Genomic DNA, 25,511 nt, shown 5'->3' with positions numbered 1-25,511 from the left:
ATGCTCAAAAAGTTCATTTCCACTCACAAAAAAACCCCGAGTTGCGTTGTAAGTTCAGCTTCGCTGTGGATAAATGTAATGACCTTGACCAAATCAAACATTCATTTGCTATTATGTTCTGATTTCATACTGAATGTTTACTCGACAGCAGTTTTCTCTGATCGGTTCCACGATAAAAATTCCTCTGCTACCCGTGGTATTGAAGATAGTTGGCTTGATGGCCTCAATGATTCATCATTCAGTGAAGAAGGGACCGTTCGACCAAAACCCAAAGGAAAGACGACACCTCAATTCAAGCGATGAAAAAAGTTGACGAAAAACTCGGTAAGTGGACGAGAAATGGAAGCATCAATTTTTTTATAGTTGGTTATATCGAATGATCTTGAATTTTACCGATGAATCACGATGCCGTTAGGAATTTCGAGGAGCATTTTGAGATACTTTAGTACAACATAAAGCGAAGGTAGTATCGCGAAGAAAGAGAAATCGCATTCAAACTGTTCAGAAACTTTGTGCAAACTGATATTTATCCATCGCTGTAAAATATTCAGAATATCTGCCATGATTATCCAAGCTTGGCGAAGCACTCACCATCAGTTATGAAAATATGAATGTTGGATTTCGAAAGTACGGGAAAATAGAAATATCGATAATTGAACTCATTATTCTCAAACATTACCAAAATATGATTTTGGGTCTTCAATGGTCAACATCATCATCGCTGATATACTATTGTTTCATAATTATATCATTTATTCTTTCCCTCCATAGATACGATCATTTCCGGTGTTCTGACATTTCAAATCAAAATGTGATATTGTCGGATTGTCCCACAGAATAATTTGTTGTCGGTGAGCTATTGCTTTGAGCAAATCATATACTGCGAAGAGCCCGGCTCGACCCGGACTAACCGCAACAAAACGAATGAAGACTTGCCAATAATTGAGTCGATAAATTTACAAACCAAATATTCTGGTGAAGCTAAATACTGACATACATGGAAAGCTTGTAAGTTTAATTCTTTCTCATATACTAACTTGTAACGAAGCCACGCTTTGTCTCAGCACCGGCCAGTACCACAAACGCCGCTAGAGGGCCAAGGTACCGGCCGGCTCCCACTATCGAAACATCGCGCGTAAGACTTGAGGTCGACACCCCGACTACACACAAATTGCTGTCTGGTTAGCCTTTGCTGCGACCACCGCGCCTTGTTCGGCGGTGCAATACACCAGTTCCGGCAGTTGCAACATTCAGCAGCGCTCCCGTATGAACATCGTGCCGTAAAAATATTGCTGTATGATTGACAGCTTGATTGTCTGTCTTCCTCTCACAAGCAGTCGAACGTTGTATTCGGCATCCTATTCTCACATCATGCCTACATAATGTCACGTATAATTTTCCTCGTTGACAAGTAACGGCAGAGCTCGACAGACTCGTCGCTACTACACGGTGCCGTCTCTCTTGGTATTCGACACGATAAACTAGATTATAACGAATTCGCTCGGTTTGAGCGCCAGACGCTGGTGAGTCACACTACAGTTAACAAGACGAAATTGAGACCAAGGACCGATTTTGAAGAGATCTTTTCGACGGGCGTCAACTAAATTAGCTCGGTACGATATGGTTGGGCAGAGGGGCTGAGTTTACCGTACATCATGGAACAATAATTCCTTTCACTGGGCGTTGGCCCGTATATTCAATTCACAAAATGGGTCGCGCGATAATACATGGAATTTTGATCAATCAGGTGATTGCAATAATCGAGAATGTGGTGTCGGAATCGGCACTCTGATAAATTTCACAAAACGGTACAGCTTTGTATTTCACCGGCACCGGGTGAAATACAATATTTTTTGATCAAGCGCTCTATTTCGGAGCGGTCGTGAACACTGACAATCAATTGTCGGGAATTGTGTCACTTGTGTTTGGTCCAGGCTAGACTTTAAATTCCCTGATTTCAAGACAAGATGTTGAAGTTGGCCCAAATTAGAAATGCAACATTGCTACACTACTGAAATGGAAGTGAGTTAAATATTATGAGTTGGTAATCTTGGTAGTTTCGACAACTAATAGCAGCAGCTAGCTCAAATATCTGACGGGATAAATGTTAAAAAACATAAGTGCACGCGATGAATCCATAACGCCGGTATTCTTCCATATCATACAAATATATGGTCATTGGTTGGCACGTAAAACTGAAAAAAAAACATTCTTCGACATAAAAGACTGATAATCGAGCAAGGGAGGATTGTAAACCGAAATATTCTCGCCATAATCTCACGGCGACGTTGACGTCGACGACGATTATTTCATCAATGTTGTTGGGTTGGGTAATCGATGATTGAAAAGACCAGGTCACAGACGATATTGGGAATTAGCGGTTCTTCCTTATACAGGTTAATTTTTCGGTGTATTGTGCAATCATATCTAACATCTCTGCAGCAATAGCTAACAAAGGTACGTACGTAACTACTGGACTGCGTTCCGAATAGATTCATTACGCCCGGGTGACGACGCACGGAGATAATGACGTCATGTTTTAGCGACTGGCGTCATTCCGAACGGTTCGGCGATCGTATGAGAATCGTATGAAAATTGTATGTTAATACAACTACACGTTAAGCTCAACCTAACCCTAATAAATTCTAGTGAGATACTGGTTTTTTCATTATCGGTCGTTGTTGATTTTTCATATTAGCAATTCATTATTGATAGACAAGCTTTGCTGAGTATGGCTGGGTGAAATTAATAAACGAAGTTGTTTTGGGTGCCAACTTTAGTGATAATGAAGATGAAAATGATCTCGTTCATGCATACATCAACCGTTTGAGAGTGAATGTGAACAATGTGCGCAACATTTCGACTAAAATTCGTGATTTCATAGAAATAACAATTGGAAATTCAAATGACAAAGAATTTCAAAGCCATTCTCGTCTAACACGAAGAGCTTCCGACTGACTACTCAGGCAAGTGGGTCCAAGTTTTCAAAGTGATTGTTTAGGTGGTCGACAACCTGTTGGTCCTAAAAGCAGTCGCTAGCAGTTCTATGGCTTCTCGCGACTCCTGACAGGTACAGGTAAGTTGGGTCACTGAAATGATATTTGATTATAACAGAAGACACAAAAGAAGAATCGTATTTTGTACACAATAGTCATAGCGAGATGATGAGCTAAACATCTTCAGAAAATTATATTCCGAGTATTTTTAGGTCTATTGCGAACCGTCTCAATATTGCGCTACCCTCCTACCGTTGAGCTTAGACTTTTTTATCTTATATGTTGGGCGCCAAATCGTTTTAACGATTGATAAAATTCAATGGAATAGAAACTCTGGATCTCAGGGCGTTTGGAAATACATCCTGGGTGAACTGAATAAATTAGGAACCAGAAACACGTAGGAAGAAAGGATTGAACAACGATATTTATTTTCATCAAGGAAAAATAATCAAGTTTTGAACAGTATAACTAAATTTGATGAGGACTATTCTTTGAAGGAACGAGAATATTTTGGATATAATATTTGGATTAATTTCCTAGGATTTATCAATCTAGGTGTGGGGGAAGAACTAGACAGGCAGAGAGGCCGAAGCTCTGTTCGCGATGCTGTTAATCACCCTTATTTGTGGCTATACCCCTTTTTACCGATTGAGGGATTTTTTATCAAACCTCTTGATCGCAACTATTAACTCGAAGTTAAGGACTTTATTTATGTGGATCTACTCAGAAATATGAATCGTGTAAGCTGGACAGGCAGAAAGACCGAGGTACGATCCGCGATGCCGGAGACAGACAAAATCCAGAAAATACAAACAAGTAAAATGGGAGGCCGAGACAGGCAGAAGGATCGAAGTATCAATCGCCCATTTGGTTCTGTCTGGTGTCACAATCTTCGCAGCTGTTTTCCAGTCCATCGTTCCGCGCCCGGCACGAGTTGGGCCCGCCCTTATGGGCAGTCCCCCGCCGGTCGGCAGCGACCCGGGTAAGTGGGTTTCCAGCATGTGGCTTAGGATTTCTGTCTGGTTTTCGGCTGTTCTGCCATTTGGCAGGGTTAGCCCGTCCAGCTTGATTGGCGGGCCGGAGGTGAATACCTTGCGAAGCCTAGCTACCAGTGACAGGTTCTCGGTCTCCCTGCAGAAATCCTTCTAGTCCTCCTCCTTTGACTTTTGATTCTTTTTCTTGTACGTCTTCTAAGTAGCTTTGTAAGCTTCCCAGTCCAAGTCTGTATCTGTCTTCAGGGCCCTGTTAAGTGGTTTTCGGGATCTGGTCCTTAGTTGACCCAGCTCCTTATTCCACCAGGTCACCTTTCTGCTGCATTTCTGCTGCATTTCCGCTGCCTTGTTGGGCACGCTGCTTCGTAAGCCTGGTTAATGGCGGTCTGTAGGGTACCTACTGCGCCCTCAACCATGCCTATCGTTCTTATTTTGCAGCAAGGGCCCCCGAGTCCCTTTGCTAGCTCCACCCTGTAGGAGGTCCAGTCGGTTGCCCTGGAGTTCCTGTACATTACCGTCGGTTCCCATGCCGCGTCCCCGTCTATGTAGAAGGAGATTCGTCTATGGTCGGAAAGAGTGTCTTCTTCCCTTACCCTCCAGTTTTTGGTCATGTGTACCACCTTACTGGTGCACAGAGTTAGGTCAATCACCTCCCTCCTAAGGGAGTTGATGAATGTGGGCTTCGATCCCCTGTTGAGAATTTCCAGCCGCTCCAGGGTGAGGTACTCCAATAGAACTACTCCCCTCCTGTTTGTATTAGAGCTGCCCCATACCGTGTGGTGCGAGTTTGCGTCGCACCCCACCAGCAGTTCGAGCCCTTCGCTTGTGCAGTACCTTACCAGCGCCTTGAGTTCCACCGTAGGTGGTGGATCCTTCAAGGCATAGGGCAGGTATGCTGATGCCACCACCATGTCGGTGGTCCCTTCCCGGGCAAGCTTTAGCTTGGTAATGCTATCACCAGGTCTCTGTTGCAGAACTGGTTCAATTTAAGTGCCTGGTGTCTACTATTAATATAAATAGCCGCCCTGGGGCCCGGATCGCCTGGCCCCCCTATTCTGCACAAAATTGCTCCGTTCCTTGATTCCAACCCCTTTACAAGCCCTTTGTATACCCATGGTTCTTGTATGAGTGATATGTCTGTGGTCCCTGCTATGTACAGCTGCAAGGTCCCTGCTATGTACAGCTGAGGCCACTTTGCAGTGTTGCGAGTTAATCTGCGCGACGTTAATCCTGCCTGCGGTCATAGGACTGCCTGCCATTCGGATGTACTTTCACTGTGGGTGGGGGAAAAAGTGAGTCCCTGTTTACAGAGCCTCGCCTGCCCCCCCGGTGCCCTGGGCCCCCGCGTCAGGTGTTACCCCGGGTGCTGTGTCTGCAGAACCTACTGCAGCGACAGCAAGAGTCTTTTGGACCCCCGCTGCCACGTCAGCCAGCTCTGCCTATCTCGCAGGCCCTAGTCGGGCGCCCCTTAGGCCTGCTCGATCCCCCTTCTACTTTTTTGTAGGGCGGTACCCCTCGGTTCGTGTGCCCTGGTCTGAGGACCTGAGTCCACGAGCTTTTGAGGTCCTTCCCTCCCCCGCTACTTGCTTTTGCGGCGGACGTGGCCTCGCTCCCGGGGTCTCTAGCCGCAGATATCGGCGGACTTGGTCCCCCGGTCTGCTTGGTCCCGGCCACCGCAACACCCTGGCCAGTGGGCGCTGAGACCCCCTGTCCCTCGCCGGTACTCGGTCGGGTTTCCTTGAAGGTCACCCTTCCGAGTCCATAGTGGGCCATGAGGCCAGCCCCCCTCAACCAGTCCCTGGACTTTGCGTCCACGCCCAGCATTAGAAGGACGGATTTTGGTCCGTCCTTCCTGTCCCAGACCCGCCGGAGGTCAGTCTAAAGACCGGCGTTGAGGCGCCTCAGCCTAGTCAGGATGACTTCAGTCTTATCCGGCAAGCCAAATATGACCGTCGTCATCTTGTTTAGCCTTGGGAGTTGGCCCCTCTCCAGAAACATAACAATTTTCAAGCTTTAGATGGCTTTCGCCATCCACCGCGTATGATGCATGGCACCAGGCCGCTTAAAAATGAATGTTTCTCCTGATCAGCTGTTGAGAAAAGCTAGTGATAATAGTAACAATTCTCGATAATCGTCTCGTGGTTGAGATATCTGAAATAAAATTCAATAAATTACTTATGTTGAATGAATAAGTTTCGTCAATAAGTTTTACCTGTAAGCAATTGTTAATGAATGTGACTGTTTCGGCACGTTCATTCGTTAAGATATCCGCGACAGCTTCATCTTCCATCCCATTTTTGTACTTTGACTGATCGAGTTTGTCCTAAGAATTTTTGAAACGACCAAATATCGGTACATTAGGACCAGATGTCGTACTCCAGTATATTTCGAAGACTCCTCGCAAAACAATTTCCATTACGTGATGGCGGCATGGGAGCCATACTAACTCCCTTTTCAACTCTTTTTCAATCAAAACACATGTGCCTTTGTGAAAACCTACAAGTGAAGAAAAAATTCAAATCAATAAATAAGATTAAATATAAAAATTTTAGAGTAATTTATTAATTGCATAAACTTTACCAGTATTGACAGCTGGCGTGTCAAAACACATTGCTTTTACGTATGGAGCTACATTCCAGTGATTTAAAGTTGAAATAACAGCTGAAGCTTGTTGATGAGCTGTTCCACCGTCAGCTTTTGGAACTCCAAGAAGCTGATTAACTCCATTAACCGATAGAAGAATCGCAATGCGATCTACAGATTTTTTTTCAGAAATATCGCACAGAACTTGACCATCCCAATGCACAACATAACGGTCGTCTGTGCGAAATTCTTTTTTCAAATCTTCAACGATGTTCGTACGAAACTTATTACGGCCACGATAAAGTGTACTATAACTAAGATTGAGGGTGGAAATATCAATCCCTACGCTCTTATACGCAGCAGCTAATATGAAAAGAGCGTTCCGATTACTAATTTTTCCTCAATAAAGTGCTCCAGCAAGTTCAGGCGTCATTATGTCAATCTTCGTAGGTTGGCTCGCCGGCATTTCAAAGTCACATACTGGAATTGATGTTTGACTAGACGTGGTCGCTGATAAATCAGATTGAATAATCCCAGATTTTTGTGCGGTTAATAGCATATTAATTTCAACCTCGCCTATATCTAAAAATATGAATATTAATTCAAATTAAACAAATAATCATTTCAATTTGAAATAGCTATCAAAAATGTTATAAACGTATCAGCACAATCAACAATCATATCTTCATCGATTTCTTCCGGTTTTGAAGCATTATCGATTAATCCGAATCGACTTTTTGATCTTTGGCCAGCCAAAAATAATTTTTAATCGTCATTGATAAATCTTTCGACATTGAATTGAGCAATGTCGAATAAATTTTGTAATTTATGACCAAAATTTGACTCTTTCTACTTGTGTGTCTTTGACCGTCTACGCTTGGAACTTTTTTGTAAGTTTTTCACTTGATCTGAGAGGCCAGAAAGTTTTTTTATTGCATATTCTGTTCCACAAGTTGGAATTCCTGCTTGTGACCACTTTTCTTTCACTTTATTAATAGTAATCAAAAGACATTCTCTCCGTTGTGCTTTCAAATTTTTCTGATGATAAAGATATAATGACATAACCTCGTGTACGGAAGGAAGTTTACGTTTATCAAAATCTTCAATTAGATTGTTACCAATAACACCACTTAAATAATCCATGGTTAATGGATTGCTCTTATTGAACAAAAATAAGATTAAAAGTCAAATTAACCAAATAACTATCAATATCTGATGGAACCAATACTTCAACAAAACAATACACGGAGAAAAACAAACATAAATTTTTACCAGTATCAACAAACTAAACTATTTTATCCACTACTCTATTTATAACAGAGAAATAAATATGTTACCGACGAAACGTCAAAATTTTTTTTTCTGATCGGTCAATCAATAATGAAATCATTTTTCACCCATAATTTTGGGAATTTAAATGAGCTACATCAATTTTTAAAACATTTACAGACTATTGGATGAACAGAAAAACAATTTAACATGATTTTTATTTTCATTAAAAAAATTTACAATAAATCTTTGAACTATTCGATTTTTCTTTGGATAACTACCGAGAATTATTAGCAATAATTGTCTAAGAAACTAAATTTAAGATAAACATGAATTTTTTGAGTAATTTGTTCCAATAAAACCATCAAATTCGCTGGAATTCATCAAAAACCTTAAAATTTTCGATAAATTTAACTTCGGCCTTAAAGAACTTGTAAACTATCAGGTTTCTCAAAAAATTATAGGAAACCTTTTTTGTAGAGCGTTCGATTCCCTACAAAAAAAAGTAAAAGTCTCTTTTTTATAATACATGACAGACTAGCAATAAAATTCAAAAAGTGCAGAGATTAATTTTTCCATGTTATTCCCACGGGAAATAGAAAAACGCGATGCGGACAGTCTTAATATTAATATTAAGGGCTCAACTTTTAACTGGCATCTTTTTACATTGAATTGAAACTTTTAAGCTTGTTTGCAAGCAAAAAAAAATTTTTTTTCTCTTAATCACCCTAGTGGACACCCATCGCATTCTTCTCACGTAAGTCGTCTAAAACAGCGAAAAGGTACAGCACGTACGATCGAGAACTATTAGCAGTTTTCGCGGGAATCAAGCACTTCCAACATCGCCTGGAATGTCGACAATTTTCGGTAAAAACCGATCACAAACCGCTGACCTATGCCTTCACACAACGATCTGAAAAAGCATCGCCTCGCCAATTACGACAACTCGGTTTCATCTTTCAATTCGCAACGGAGATAATTCACGTGCAAGGAGAAGAAAACAATGTAGTTGACGCTCTGTCCAGAATAAACACTATAAACATGCCAACAGTACTCTCGAGTCAAGAAATCGCCGACGCACAGGAGGGAGACGACGAATTGAGACAACTCATCGAGGGAACCTCATCGTTGAAACTACAGCGACTCAAAATCGACGAAAAAGAGATCTACTGCGACATTGCGAAAGGAACAGTCAGACCGTACATCCCAAAGGCCTTGAGAAAAACAGCGTTCAACTCGATACACGGACTCTCACACCCGAGTATCCGGAACACGGGGAAAAAGATCAGGGAAAAGTACATTTGGCCTGGAATCAAAAAAGACGCTTTGCAATGGGCCAAAGAGTGTTTGGAGTGCCAACGAGCGAAGATCCACGGACACAACAGAAGCATCCGGAACAAGATTGACGTGGCGGACGCCAGATTCAATCACATCAACATTGACATCATTATGATGCCCAACGTCGACGGATTTAAATACTGCCTAACGATCATAGATCGATTTTCACACTGGCCGATGGCAATTCCACTCAAAGACATAAACACGAAAACAATCATTACAGCACTCTTTGATAACTGGATCAGCCAGTACGGGACACCACTCAAGATCACGACCGACCAAGGATCACAATTCGAATCTGCGCTATTCCGCGGACTGACCCAATTCATCGGGGCAAATCGAACCAGGACGTCTCCGTACCATCCAGCGTCGAATGAAATGGTCGACAGGTGGCACCAGACGCTAAAGACTTCGCTAATGTGCAAGCCGGAAATCCCATGGACTCTTCTTCTACCATCGGTGCTGCTCAGCCTCAGGACTTCGTACAAAGACGATATCAAAGCGTCGCCGGCCGAAATGCTCTACGGAACGACCTTGAGAGTCCCGGGAGAATTTTTCACGTACCATGAAAAATCCGTGGATCCGGAATAGTTCCTAGAAAAGCATCGTGAGGTAATGAAAAAAAAATGAAAAAAGCTGGGGTGCACCTATTCGTGGACGTTGAGCACGTTTACGATCCTCAATTACGGCGAGCTTTAGGCGAAGATAGCGTTGAGAAGACATTATCTCTCGATGATGTGCCGGCTGCAATAAACATAGACGTAGATCTATACACGCTGCAAGGTATTGTGGTGTTCAAGCCGCCTAAAATTCAAAACGCTATCGATCACTACAGTGCTGTTTATCGAAGGGTGACAGGAGCTTGGAAAGAGCACGATAGCATAAAACAAAGGTTGAAAGTTCTTGAAGGCACCACCGCCAGACAAATCAGAGAGCAATTGAGTATGATGATTTTCATACAACAATAAAATATGATTTTGAAATACTCAGAATAAAGAGATGAGAAGAGGAAACAAAAAAAAAAATTTCAAATCAAAAATCAATAAAAAAGAAAGAAAAATTAGAAAAATACAAAAAAAGGGCAAAAAAGAAATGAAAGAAACGAAAAACAATGTCTCAGAGACTCTGAGTCCTCAATACAACTAACAATTTATTGGGTTCGTTGTCGAATTCCGAACTTGGGGGGCTGGTATCAAATGATAATTTGATCGATACCGGCGATTGTGTGCTTGTGCAAACGAAAATTCCGGTTGTGCCAACGATGTGCAAACAATTGCGAAAAAAAAAAAAAAAAATTCTAAACTTGGAAGGCTGCCGAGAAATTGGCCCCCCTAAATTCATTTTTGAAATTCCGATCATTTCGTGCTTGTGCAAACGAAAATTTTGGTTATGCAAACATGTGCAAACGATTCCAAAGAAAAAAATTTCCAATTTCCAAACTTGGGGGGCTGACTTCATATGGGTCGAATAAGTCCGCCCAACTAAACTACCCACCATCACGTGAGTCTGGGATACAGCTTTGTTCGGGTGGATAGCCAGGTGGCGACCATACTTTCATTGTTGTATCTTCATCTTGTTTTTAAACCTCCTGTTTATGACTATATGTATCAGTGAACAATTATACTTATATACTGTATTCAGATATTCATCATTATGCGTAAACATCTGGCGCACGCATGATGAGAGCTCTAAGAGCACCAACTTCATCGTGATCCGGTACTTGAAGCATATCCTCGTCATCAGCAATAGACCTTGTTCGGGCTCCTTCATAATCTGCCACCAATCTATCTACTACTGACTGATTCTGGGCCCTAGACGTCCATCTTCCGTATCGTCATAGGGACGCTTCTCCGTTGATCTTAATTTGGAGCTCCTTAGCAACGTAACTCAAGTTCTTATATTTGGTACTTACAACCGGTCCTAGATTCTCTCTAAATCCGTATCATACGTTATTTCCGATTGCAGCTACAGCCATGGAGAAGTTTGTCCACTCATCTGGATACAGCCTATATATTCTGGCCCAATTGAAATCGCTCTTCCTGTGACAGATAGGACTTTAAGACCACTCCCAACAGACTGAAATATATATAGTCAATCTTAACCGAAGTGCAGTCTCAGGCATCAGTCCTGTCCAATGACTGGTAACTTCTCTCATCGTAGTGTCATCTATGTTCCCTCCAATTATCGCGAAAAATATGCGACATGCCTCAGCGTTTATCCTCATGTTTGGGATTTGAAGATCCGTAGAGAGACCTTGTACGATCTTGTCCATAAAGCTCTCAGATATTGTACCTCTCTTTGGAACAGAGATACACATGGACTATCATGCCCACACCTTCAATCCTGAAGGCGGGACCAGCTTCAATTGCAAGATGTTTGAGGATTTTCATGGCTATATGTGCATTCTCAGCATTTGGAAAAGTTTCCTTGATAAGGGTTCAATGCTCTCCGGTATGCTCACCTCCAAGGGCAACGTACGACTGCATGGTAGCATTCCTTATAATTCCCACATTATTGTCTTGAATGAGAGCCTGAACACCCTGAACCAGTGCGAGCCTGGCCCGGTCTAGTCCTACAATCTTGGCCCGATCAACCATAGGCCCGGATGAGTCCGCCCAACTACCCACCATCACGTTAGTCTGGGACACAGCTTTGTTCGGGTGGATAGCCAGGTGGCGACCATACCACGCTAGATAGGACATAGTTGGTATCATCTCATCCGTTCGGGTATTGATAAACGGATAGACATCTACACCAAACATGAAAACATGGTCAAACATTACAACAGTCTTGAACAATTTTCTGTAGAAGTCAAGGTTGTCCCCTGGCTGAAAGTTTCGTCTGAAATGCATGATGTGAATTGTTGAAAGAACCCGAATCACAAATTGAAAACCGATCAATGGACGATTTTAATACAATAGATGGATTCCTCTTGTATCTCCATCGACTTCCGAAAATCAGATTAATATTCTGGCTCCCCAATGGAGAGCGTATCAGATATTAGGCTGATAAGAACAGATAAAGACGTTTCTTTCTTTCAAAAAATGTTCCCCTGAGCGTACACTGCATGCCCGGGGGTGTCAGTACAATTCATGTCGCCTTTTTGGCGAGGGCTATTTCTTAAATAATTTAGTATTTTCGGGGGCCAGATCCGGTTGGGTAAGTTTGCTTGTAAAGCGCGTTGGTTAAATTTGTCAAATAATAAAAAAAACCGGGTCTGGACCCTCGCCTAATTTGAAAAATCTCTAAAATAATAGTGTAGGGCCGCAATGGCCCTAGGTCAGAGATTTAAAATAGGTTTTCAAAATAAATAGATAAATAAAAAGATAAAAATATATATAAGCTTTGTACATGTACACGCATGTGTGTGTCTTGAATGATTAGACGTTTGAGAGGTGGCGCCACAAGATAGACAGGAAAAGGATTAGTGATAAAGGACAGAAGAATCGAGAATTAGAAAAAGATATCTTTATCGAGAGACGAATTGAGAGAAGAGCTGAAACTCAGGTGATTGATTAATCTCCACCTGTGGTGAAGATTTGGAGTGTGGGATCAAACCTCGAATTATAAATCGAGATTTGATCAACAAGCTGACAACAAATAGGAGCATGAACATTTAATTGTTGATTCTCTTATTTTAGGTTAGTAAGCCACGTGCAATTTGTAGTCTAATTCATTTCATAATTTAAATAAACTCTTATTTTAGACGAATCAAGGTGTGTTTATTGCTTCGATAGAACTCTCCACATATTATAAATCAACAATTATTACGTTTGTGGACAAAAATAAACGATATGGCTAAGCTACAATTTGAATGCGAAATGACCGCTGATGAAGACCCGAAGTCGAACACCATTATAATCAAATCCATAACCGATGAAACAGGAAAAAAATTCCACATTCCACAATGTTATCAGTCATATAAACAACATCCAGAACTTGTACAACTGCCGGAATTCAAGAAAATTGCAAATACATTGGAAAAACGTGGTCAATGCAGAAATGTATGGGTAAATCTAAGTGCTGAAATCCTATCACTCTATATGGATGAAAGTGGCAATATGGTATTCAAAAACTTTTTGCTAGCAGATATTTCTGCCACAGAACAAATTGAATCAAGCACTTCCACAAAGCAAATAGATGAAACCTTGACAAAACTTCTTGAAAAACTATGTGAAAGAGAAAAACTTGCAAAGGAGAGCAAAAATTTAAAAAAACTTTGCGAGAAATTTGTGCTCGATAAATTTGAGGGAAAAAAAGTGAGTGCAAATCAATGGTTACAGACATATGAAAGTGAATGCGATCGACTAAATATTGAAAGTGATATTGAGAAAATTGAGGCTCTGAGATTGTTCTTGGATGATACAGTAAAGGATTGGTTTAACTCAATGTTAATAAAATATACACTAAACTCTGAGTGGAATACGTGGAAAGAAAACTTTTTACAGACTTTTGCTGATAAAGGTTGGTCATCTGTCACGTATGCAATAAATTACAAATACTTCACCGGCTCAATTCTGGAATATGCACTAAAAAAAGAACATTTATTACTTGATTCCAACAAAAATATGGATAACAGAACTTTAGTAGATCTAATTGCTGATGGACTACCAACATTTGTTAGAAAAAAAATTGACAGGCAAGATACAACAACTCCAGTTAAATTATTCAGTGAGTTAAGGAAATACGAAAATATGGGAAAAAAATCAAACAAGATAATTGAAGACAAACCTAAAACCATGAAAACAGAAGCAAGATCGAATCTGAAACATCCATGTAAAATTTGTGAGAGCAAAGGAAATAAAAACCGATATCACCCCGAAGATTCGTGCTGGTTTAAAGAAGACAAATACAAAAGCATTGAAAAAAATAGAATAACTAATACTATATTAGAAATTGACAACACAAAAGATCCAAAAAACTAGATTTCCCCCCACTAATTGTTGTTAAGGTGATATTGAACGAAAACACTGAATGCAGGGGTATTTATGACCCCGGTTCGAATATCACACTAATAAACTCCAAACTGGTAAAAATAAAAAATTTAATGAAAGAAAACTTTAGTAGCACAATAAAAACAATTAGTGGTAGGGGTAAAACTAACGGCTTGATAACGCTAAATGCAAATATACTGAATATTAAGGATAAAATTAATGCATTTGTGTACAACAATGATGAATTTAGTTATGATATGATTTTAGGACTAGATACTATAAAAAGATTTGGGTTGACCCATGATGGGAATTTAAATATCCAACTACAAGAAGGGATGAAGTCCAAATCAGATAATGACAGTACATCAAAAGATAAATTATACATTGGAATCAAATTCAATAACAAAAATAAGATACATAATAAAGAAGAAATTGAAATGAAAAATACATTTAATCAATTTCAAGTAAATTTCAATGAAGGTATTAACATAAATGAATTCAATATAGATACTGAACATTTAGATACTAACCAAAGATGTAAGATAAATACCCTATTAGACAATTATAATAGTATTTTCGCAAAGAACAAATAAAATGTGGGTAAAGTAAATAATTATGGAGCTTTTATAGACCTACAAGTGGACAAATACTGCCACAAAAGACCATATAGATGTTCGTTAGATGATAAAGCGGAAATTGAAGAACAGATAGCTCAATTATTGAAACACAATCTAATTGAAGAATCTCATAGCCCATTCGCAGCACCAGTCACATTGGCTTATAAAAGAGATGAAGGAAAGAAAACCAGACTGTGCATTGATTTTAGGGATTTGAATAAGCTAATAGTTCCTCAATCGCAACCATTCCCTTTAATTGAGGATTTAATGGTTAAAACTATGGATTGCAAGTTTTTCACAACGCTTGACATAAATTCAGCTTTCTGGTCCATACCGTTGAGAATTAGCGATAGACAAAACTGGTTTTGTAACCCAAGAAGGTCATTATCAATGGACCTGTCTACCTTTTGAACTAAAAACATCCCCAGCAATATTTCAAAGGATTTTGGTAAATATAATTAGAAAATACAAATTATCAAATTTTGTTGTAAACTATATAGACGATATAATGATTTTCTCAAAAACGTTCAAAGAACATTTAGACCACTTAAAACAATTACTAGATGCAATTGTGAAAGAAGGATTCCGCCTAAAACTCACAAAATGTAGATTTGCGGCTAACTCAGTCAAATATTTGGGACACATTATTACAGAAAATACTATAACCCCTTTGAAAGATAATCTGAAATCTATAATGAACTTCCCGACACCGCAAAACAAGAAACAAATACGACAATTCCTAGGCAAAGTGAACTTCTATCGAAAATATATCCCCAACGTTTCAATACTGCTAGATCCTCTCCACAACCTCCTAAGAAAGGATGTTAGATTTGATTGGTCAAATAATTGTAAAATTGCCTTCGATAAAGTGAAAGAATATCTATGCTCGTAACCAATTCTGGCAATCTATAACCACAAGGCTCAAACTATTATTTATACAGATGCGAGCATCAAAGGTATCGGAGCTATCTTAAAACAAACACAAAAGGACGGTACGCTGAAACCCGTAGCCTATTTCTCAAAGAAATTGAGTGATTCACAAAAAAAGAAGAAGGCAATTTTCTTAGAATGTCTAGCTATAAAAGAAAGCTTGAAATTTGGGCAACATTGGTTAATAGGTAACGAATTCATTGTCTACACAGACCACAAACCTTTGGAAAATTTAAATATAAAAAACAGAACAGATGATGAATTAGGTGACATGACACTATATCTATCTCAATACAATTTCAAAATTACATACAATCCAGGAAAGAAAAACACTGAAGCCGATTGTCTTAGTAGAAATCCTGTTTACGAACACTACGAAAATGAGGAAGACAAATTAAAAACAGTGAATTTTATAAGCATAAAAGATATCGAAAATGACCAAAAACATAACACAAGTTTGAAAAATAAAAAATACCGTATTATGGAAAACAACATCTATTACAAACAAAATAAAAAGAAAAGGAAAAAAAATAGTCTTAAGTGAGAATTATAGTAAATTACTAATAAAGAAAATCCATGAAGAGTTCTGCCATATTGGGATTAATCAATTAGAAACAGAAACGAAATCATATTATACAGCTCCGAATTTGTCAGACAACATAAGAAGAATTTGCAAAAGTTGTGATATTTGTATAAAAAACAAGACAAGACTAAACAAAAAATTCGGATTGATGTCACATCTAGGCCCAGCAAAAAAACCATTCCAAATAATGTCCTTGGATACAATTGGTGGATTTGGAGGACAGAGATCGACTAAGAGATACCTACATTTACTAGTAGACCATTTTACTAGATTTGCTTACATCTTATGCTCGAAAAACCAATTGGCTCAGGACTTCATAAAGCTAATAGACAAAGTTCCGAAGGAAAATGCGATTGTAGTACTACTCGCTGATCAATATCCTGCTATCAATTCAATAGAATTTAAAAATCACCTTAAAGCAAGAAACATTGAACTAATTCTTACAGCAGTAGATGCCCCCTTTTCGAACGGACTGAACGAGAGACTAAACCAAACTTTAGTCAACAAAATAAGATGTATGCTCAATAACGATAGTAAAAAGAAAGCTTGGTCGAAGATCGCAGAAACATGTGCAAATGCATACAACAGAACAGTCCATACTGTTACAGGATTCTCACCTATATACTTGATGAATGGCGAATCCACGGACCTACTGCCACCGGAACTTAAAATTTTAAACGACTGCTCTAAAAATCTAGAACAAGACCGAAAGATAGCACTGTTTAGATCAAACAAATCACACGAATACAACAAAACCTTATTCGATAAAAACAGAATAAAGCATGACCTCCACATAGGTGATATGGTCTATATAATGAACGGCAATAGGCTCAATAGAAAAAAATTGGACGAAATGAGAATTGGCCCTTTTGCAATAGAAGATAAAATCTCAGACTCAATTTTCAAAATAAACACTGGGAATAGTAGAAAATCTATGGGCCTATACCATATCACAAAACTCATACCCATGGCTGAATAATACTCATATTTTCTACGCTTCAATTCATATTACAAATGAATTAAGCATCTTCGGGGGGGGGAGATATAAGCTTTGTACATGTACACGCATGTGTGTGTCTTAAATGATTAGACGTTTGAGAGGTGGCGCCACAAGATAGACAGGAAAAGGATTAGTGATAAAGGACAGAAGAATCGAGAATTAGAAAAAGATATCTTTATCGAGAGACGAATTGAGAGAAGAGCTGAAACTCAGGTGATTGATTAATCTCCACCTGTGGTGAAGATTTGGAGTGTGCGATCAAACCTCGAATTATAATTCGAGATTTGATCAACAAGCTGACAACAAATAGGAGCATGAACATTTAATTGTTGATTCTCTTATTTTAGGTTAGTAAGCCACGTGCAATTTGTAGTCTAATTCATTTCATAATTTAAATAAACTCTTATTTTAGACGAATCAAGGTGTGTTTATTGCTTCGATAGAACTCTCCACATATTATATATAGATAAAAAGAATGAATAAGTAAATATACAAACAACACGTTAAAATTATGCCGAGGGAGGCTGCTCAGGTGCGTTTGCAGGGGCTTCGTCATTAGTTCTATACTGTCGCACACCTGAAACGTGTTCTACGTATATATCGCGGCTCCACTTGATGGTTTCCGACACGATTAGCCGCCTCATTAATCCCGCATATTTCTTTCCAATTCTCAGCATATTCAGCACCGGCTCATTTTTGGGGTCCCACGAGCCGAGAGCGCCGACGACGATCGCAGAGACCGCCACCTTGTAGCCGTCACCGTGCAGGGCGTCGGCGAGGGGCTTATACTTTTCAATCTTTCTGCCCCTCGCCTCTTCAAATGCCGAATAGGTGTTTTCAAATGGCACGGTGACGTCTACGATGACGATGCTCTTTGAGGGCTCGTGCCTGACCACAATGTCAGGGCGGAGAGCCCCCAGATCGCCGTCGACCCCCTCGACTCTCTTGTTTACCCTTATAGTCCCTGGGAGACGGCAAGCCTTAGCTACTCGTTCGACAACGGCATCGTGTCTAAGTTGCCAAGCCGCCGAGTGCGGCTGGCAGTGGCAAAGGACATGAGAAAGGGATTCCAGGCCCCCCCCGCAGCGCCGGCTACGCTTATCACCGTCCCCCCAGCGTCTCGCCCCGTTAAGGGGGAGAACGTCCAGGCGGGCGCGGTGGATGAAGCGCCAATCGGCGAAGCGGGTAAAGTTGCCGCCGCGAAGAAAGTGGTTTGACACATTCGTCAGCGACGACACCCGGAATACCTTCCCCTGGTCAGGTTTACGTTTTAATTTCAATGTATAATATTCGACCGCTGCCAGCCGAAATCGGCGGATGACTTGGTCTCTAGAATCCGGAGATACTTTTGTCCCCCAGATCGGCAAGCGGGAGAAGCCCACATCCCCCCCGGCTGGAAGGGAGGAAGACAATCTCCGCGCTCGCCCTCTGGGGTAGGTGCATCCATTTTTCAGCTAGTTTTTTAATTAGCCTATCCGCCTCCTTGAGCGGTCCCTTCTCAACGTGCGCTCCCCTTAGCAGAAAGCCCAGTCGCAGCAACAAGAACGTCGCGACTGTTTCGGCCTTCTGCCAAGGGGTGAGAAGGGACTCGTCGACGGCCCGGAGATCCCAGACGAGCTCGTCGATCGTCAAGATTGAATTTGTTTTATTTGGAAGCCGGTGGGGACTGCAAGGTGCTTGCAGAGTTGAAAGTGGAGCCCCATGCCGTTCGCTGCTGATTCCACTCGTCTCAGTAATTCCTCCATTACTTCAGCAGCGTTGGCTATGAGAACGAGGTCGTCAGCATGGGCTATCATATTGTGCCGATGACCCTGCAGCGTGTAACCCGCATCACTGGACGCGGCCGCCCGAAGGACCGGTTCCTCTGCAAGGTTGAACTCTACAGGGCTCATCGGACACCCTTGCTTTACCTCCGCATTCATAATTATAGGGTCGGTGAGGCCATCGACGGTGCGCACCCGAGTGGAGCAGCCATCTTACATGCTCTCCACTATGTTGCGTATAATGAGCCGGGAGCCCGGCCTCCTCCAGAGCACGGTGGATGAATGCGTGGGGTACTAAACCAAACGCGTTGGTCAGGTCCAACCACGCCACCACCACCTGACGGCCCCTCCTGCGAGCGTCGTTCAGGACCTCCTGCAGCACGAAGTTGTGTTCAAAACACCCCTCACATGGCAGGAAGCCCTTCTGAGCCGTGCTAAGACGCTTGTTGCGGATTGTCCACTTGAGTAGACGGTCAGCAAGAACAGCGGCAAAGAGTTTCGGCGTCGTGTCACCTAGGGCCAGCGGACGCCAGTTCGAGAGATCGTCCCGATCGCCTTTCTTATGTATCAGGACCGTGTTGGACGACTTCCAGTTATCCGGGATCGCCTCTAGATGTCTACAAGCGTTAAATAGAGAGATGAGCAACCGACAGTCTGGGTCAGCCCCTCTCAGATCACGGTAGGTCAAACCGTCCGGCCCCGGCGCAGTGTTGGACATGCGCCTGAGCCGGAGGTCGACCTCCATCACCGAGAACAGCTGAAGCAGACTGCCGGTGCTACCCTCGTCTGGAGCCCCGTAACGGGGTGGCGGAGGTCGCACTCCCAGGTTCCCCGCCGGACTGTACATTACCACGAAGTGCTCCATGATCCGTCCCTTCGACACTTGACAGTGCTGGGACGGACCCCGAAGCACCTCCTGGACCGCAAGCCGGCGGTTCCCCCCGTAGAGTTTCTGCAATCTTGCCGCCTTCGCCACGCGATCCCGTATATCCAGAAGAGTCCTCTCCGGTCCCTCTTGTTGTAGCTGTTGTTGTTGCTCGTTTTGTTGCGGCTGGCGATCGGGGCGATCCCCTGAACCACGCCCGAGTCCGGCTCCACGACCCCTACGCCCTCCACCGCTATTCCCACCTCCCAATCTACCCCCCTCACCGCGCACCCGTTCTGCTCCAAGGCCTTGGAGGAAAGCTGCAGCTTGCACTGCAGCCTCCTCCAGTTCTTCGATGCAAACAACCGCCTCCGCCATCCCGATCAGTAGCTTCCGCTCGTCCGGCAGCATTTCCGTAGTTTGCCGAGTGACAGGCTGTCGGCGGCGGGACTGATCGGCAGGCGTCAGCGGTTGTTGCCTTGGGGTCGGTGAACGGCGAGAGAGAGCAGACGATCCGTGACTACGCGCAGGTCGGGTCGCCCGCTCCGTGGAGGCAAGACTTCCACCCCCCACAGCTTGTCCGGGTGCGCCCCGTCGATGCCCTCGACCTTCCCTAGTTCCCTTCCCCCGCAAGTTGAAAAACCCTCCCCTTGAATTGTTCCTGTTTCCCCCGGATAATGAATGACAACCTCGTTCTCCCATACCACGCTTCAGGCAGATCTGAAATTACATTATCTGAATTTAGCGTGTCGTCTAGAGTGAAAATGCTATATATATTGTTATTTTCAATTAAACTATTGTTATTATCATCATTATCTTTACTATTGTTACTATTTTGGCAGTTGTCATTGAATAAAAATCGGCTCCCTGCAAACCGCCCTGAGCTTCGCCGCGACGTCGTGGGAGACTCTCTACTTGTATTTTGGCTTCTCCGGAGCGCCCGGGCGGTGTCGGGAGACAGTCGAGGCCTCGCTGGTGCTTGAGGAGGTGGCGGCGGCGTCCCCTCGTCTTCCGAGTCCTCGGCCGGCGACGCGGGCCTGCTGGGATGTCGTCTGCGGACCCGCCCGTTGACTTCCTGCCACGGTGTGCTGCTGTTCTGCTGTTGTTGCTGCTGAGGAGGGACCGCCCTGGATGGCCCCGCTACGCCGACGACCGCCGGAGGGGGGAGGACTCGCGCCGCTGGTGGTGATGGTGGTGGTGACGCGGCGCTCCTCTCGTTGCCTCCCCCCTGGACCCTGGAGGTGGTAATGGGTCCCTTCGATGTTGTTGTCGTGACGGTCGTCGTTGTGAGGGTCACAGGCAAAGTTGGGGCATAGATATATTGAACTAGATCGGACAAGTTGCTGGCAAATCGTAGTGTCGCGACATGAATGTAGTCGGCGCGCTCGGCGAAAATATCTTTTTTGAGGATTTCGCTTCAGGACGCTGTTTTACCTACAGAACGACCTGATACGCTATAAGTCACATGATTTCGCAAATCATTTTCTAGACCGATCGATATAATAATTCGACGTAGATGTTCAACTTGACCGACAGATATGTGATCGAGAAAGATTAGCCATGTTATACACGGTATCCATAAATTTCTAACGTTAGATACAGGCTATGATGCAAATAACCTGTAAAACCTGAGGATTCTTTTGGAGAATGTGTGGAACAAAAGTTGCAGAATCATGAAAGGAAAATTCAATAACACATGATAATACATCTATGATAATACCATAGATATATCGAACCTAATTTAGTTGAAAAATTTTGGGAAATTTTTTAATGCTTGATCTTCACTTTCATCATAGATATTTATCTATCTTTCTATTCTTTTATATATCAACCTCAAGAGTTGAAAGTTCGTTAATATTTAGATTCAAAGGTCGCTCGAAAACATCTTAAGTACTTTACCTTGGAGGATAAAAAATTTTAAGTGACTTTTAAAAATCAAAGTATCTACTGGATATTTGTGGTATCTTTATCGTTTATAACATAGAATGCAATAGACGATTGAGAAAAGAAACCGAAAAAAATTTAATTCTGCACGATTTTGTAAATTGTGTTAAAATCTTGAGTGACCCCTAAAAATCATCTGTTTGAGCTGATCTTCGGAGGAGGCTCTCAAAACATGTGTGATACATTTCCATAGGAGACGCAGGAAGAGAAATATCAGTTTTTCTTCGGGGCAACCCTGATCCATTTATGATAGGCTTATCGATTCGTAATCGAGAAAAAATATGTCTGAAAATTTCAGCCATTAAACCCAGAAATACGATATAAGTTGAAAAAGCACATTTTCCAGTATTAATTTCATCACAGATATATTATTGATCTAAGTCAGGGTTGCCCAATCTTTTTTTGTCCGTGGGCCGGATTCATCATGACATACGATTTCGCGGGCCGGATTCTTTATAATTACATATCTTAGTAACATCTTTGAAAAAAATTCAACATTTTAAATGAATTCACGAATATGTTTGTGGTGAATCATTTTTTTTTAAATATTTATAAATTTTATGAAAATTTTGCGTTTTTTAATTTATTTTTAGAATTTAATGTAAATCATAAAAGGTTAAAATTTCAAAAGAACAAAATCTGTACTCACGATTTATTAATGTGAAGTCTGATGTTGTTTTTCAGAAACTAATTTTTTAATATTTGGTTCAAGTTGAGTGACGTTCATCCTTAATATGGAATGAAGGTGATCATCTGAAAGTCGAGCGCGAGACGCTGGTTTGGCTCTTTTTAAAGTTGAAAATGTTTGTTCACAAATGTACGTGCTTGCAAACGCCGTTGTCATTTTCATTCCAAGGTTTCTCAAATTCGGATAAGAATCTAACGCTGCATAAAAATCTATTAAGGACTTCTCGCGAAAAAGATCCTGTAATGGTGTTCGGCATTGCAATTCAATTAATTCTAATTGCAAATCACCTGGCGCTGTAGAAACATCCACTGTAAAAGGATTTTCAAACAAGTGTATTTCATTTTTAATCCGGTGAAAATCTGCAAATCTATCTTCGAAACTTTTGCTGAGTAATTGCAGCATCTTGGTAATTTTTTCACTTGGAAAATGATCATTTTTCCTTTCTTTACGTAAAGCAGTGCAAGTCGGAAAGTGCGTCAACTGTCCTTTTTCCGTTTGCTGTATGAAAAGCTTTAATTTTGTTTGAAACGCACATAAATCAGCATATACATGGGAAATAAGTTTGTCTTTGCATTGCAATTTGAGATTAAGTTCATTTACATACGCAGTTAAATCACAGAGTATAGCTAAATCCCACAGCCACACAGGGTTACTTAGTTCGTGGAGCTGAGTTGATTTTTCAATAAAGAATATATTAATTTCATGTCTCAAATCAAAAAATCTCTGTAGTACCCTACCGCGGCTCAGCCAGCGGATTTCGCTATGATAAACCACATCACCATATTCGGCTTCAATTTGTAAAAGAAATTCTTTGAATATTCTGTGATTCGTAGAATATGATCTTATTAAATTTACGCATTTAGTAACTACCTTCATAACATGATCTAAATTTAAAATTTTTCCACAAAGATTTTGTTGGTGAATGATACAATGTATATCCAACGGCGGTGATCCATTTGATTCCAGCACTTTTTTCCTTAATCTGGCTACTAGCCCATTGTGCCGACCAACCATAGATGGAGCGCCATCTGTAGTTATGGCCGTTAATTTATTCCAGTCAAGGTTAAGATCATCAAAAATTTCGGATACTTCCTTAAATAAATCTTCACCCGTAGTAGTTGTTTTAATGCTTTTCATTGCAGCAAGTTCCTCCGTAACTTCAAAACTATTGTTTATTCCACGAATGAATACAAGCAATTGCGCAATATCAGTTACGTCCGTAGATTCATCTGTAGCAATGGAAAACATTTTGAACTGACTTGCTTTTGATTTTAATTGTACCATAAGATCACTTCCTAAATCTTCTATTCTTCGTGTCATTGTCATACGTGATAAACTCACAGATTCGAATGCACTTTTTTTTTCCGGGCACACTTCTTCCACTACCGCCATTAAGCACCTTTTAACAAATTCCCCATCTGAAAATGGATGAACTTCTTTGCCTATTATTTGACCTACTCGATAGCTAGCTCGCACAATCGACTCATTAATATTTTTTGCGTTGTTAAATAGTTTGGTTAATCCGCCAATTTCACTTTGTAAATTTGTAATTTCATTTTCGCGGCACACACCGACGTATTTGTCATATGTCTGCTTATGTTTGGAATCGTAATGTCGTTTGATGTTATGTTCTTTAAATACAGATAAACTTTCCTTGCAAATAAGGCATAAGCATTTTTCCCCTTGCGCCACAAAAAAGTACATGTTTGTCCATTTCTTTTGAAAAACGCGGCACTCACTATCCACTTTACGCTTTTTCGTCGACATTATTTGGGGTAAAAATATTCAATATTACAAAATTTTTACAAAATTGAATTTATAACTATCGGCCACTCGCGGCAGCACTAGTCGACATCGGCATGATGTGTCATGCCGATGTCATGTACAAATACAAATTATTCAATCAAAATACATATAACAATATCAGAAATATTGTAATTAATAAAATTCACAGAAAATACTTTAATAAATTTAAAAAATACGCGGTATTTGGGCAATAATTTACGAATATACGACTAGGAGCTCGCGGGCCGGATTGAGCTTCTTCGCGGGCCGGATCCGGCCCGCGGGCCGTAGGTTGGGCACCGCTGATCTAAGTTTTCTCTCTTCTAAAACGTTGTACTCGAATAATGTAAAAGAGTTTACCAGACCCCCAGTATAAAAATTATAAAAATATCTGCATCCTCTCGAAGATACCTCATATTTCAAGGGTATACAGCTTATTGTTAGTAGTAACATAGATATATTGAACACATCTATGACGGTAGTGGAACATAATACACGGCCCATGAGAAGGTTCTGTTCAGTATATATATGTTTCTACATAGATACTATATCTATGGTTTTAACGTCCGGACAAGGTTTCTTTTTCTATCATTCAATAGGTGATACAAATGAGCGCCCCTGCGAGAGACAAATCTGTGAACCATCAAGAGTGAACCCCCTTATCAATCGAAATCACCGCACTACATCTGTGACCTTAATGACAGTTGCTCAATGAAATCGGTGACCAAAATTACAAGTTCTTTCCTCTACAATTATGTACTTGAAAAACTGACAATAAGATGATCTTTCGAAAGCGCGAACTCACAAATTGCAACGGAATTATAAATGGCTTAAACTACTAACGTTCACTACTATTCACAACGAGACAACGATGGGAATTCATAATTGAGACATCAGATGCATTAGAACTACTGTCGCACTATATTTGTGGTGGAAGGAAAAGAACCAATGCAAGCAGTATATTTTTTTAAATATATTTATTTATTAATAGGGGGCAGCGTCGCCGGCCCGCCATCTACCAATATTACTAACGGTAGTAATAGTGGTAGATGGCGGGCGCCCGATTTCCCCCCCGGCGGCGGCGGTTTCGACGGTTCTTCTGCGGCCGCGCCGGCTCGCCGGGGTCCGCTGCCTGCACCTGCGCCGGCTGGGCCGCCTCCGCCGCCTGGGCCGCCTGGGTCGCCTCCGCCGCCTGGGCCTCCTCCGCCGGGGCCGCGTTCGCGG

At 41.5% G+C, this 25,511-nt stretch overlaps 1 protein-coding gene and 1 pseudogene across 1 annotated transcript; both read right to left on the bottom strand.

Moving 5' to 3' along the window:
* Positions 1-12,051: 12,051 nt before the first annotated feature.
* Positions 12,052-12,226, bottom strand: LOC112694872 (annotated as a pseudogene).
* Positions 12,227-22,191: 9,965 nt separating this feature from the next.
* LOC125501631 (general transcription factor II-I repeat domain-containing protein 2-like) lies at positions 22,192-24,591 on the bottom strand. Its single transcript, XM_048657875.1, has one exon. It carries the CDS (start codon positions 24,267-24,269, stop codon positions 22,470-22,472), a length of 1,800 nt encoding a protein of 599 aa, XP_048513832.1. The 5' UTR covers positions 24,270-24,591; the 3' UTR covers positions 22,192-22,469.
* Between the last annotated feature and the right edge of the window lie 920 nt (positions 24,592-25,511).

Source organism: Athalia rosae, chromosome 7 (assembly GCF_917208135.1).
Source record: "Athalia rosae chromosome 7, iyAthRosa1.1, whole genome shotgun sequence".
NCBI lineage: Eukaryota > Metazoa > Arthropoda > Insecta > Hymenoptera > Athaliidae > Athalia > Athalia rosae.
This window is presented reverse-complemented; position numbering and strand designations above follow the sequence as displayed.

Bases quoted from the DNA above. Each gene is read 5' to 3' on its own strand.
- LOC125501631 (XM_048657875.1), bottom strand. From the start codon at position 24,269: ATGTCGACGAAAAAGCGTAAAGTGGATAGTGAGTGCCGCGTTTTTCAA.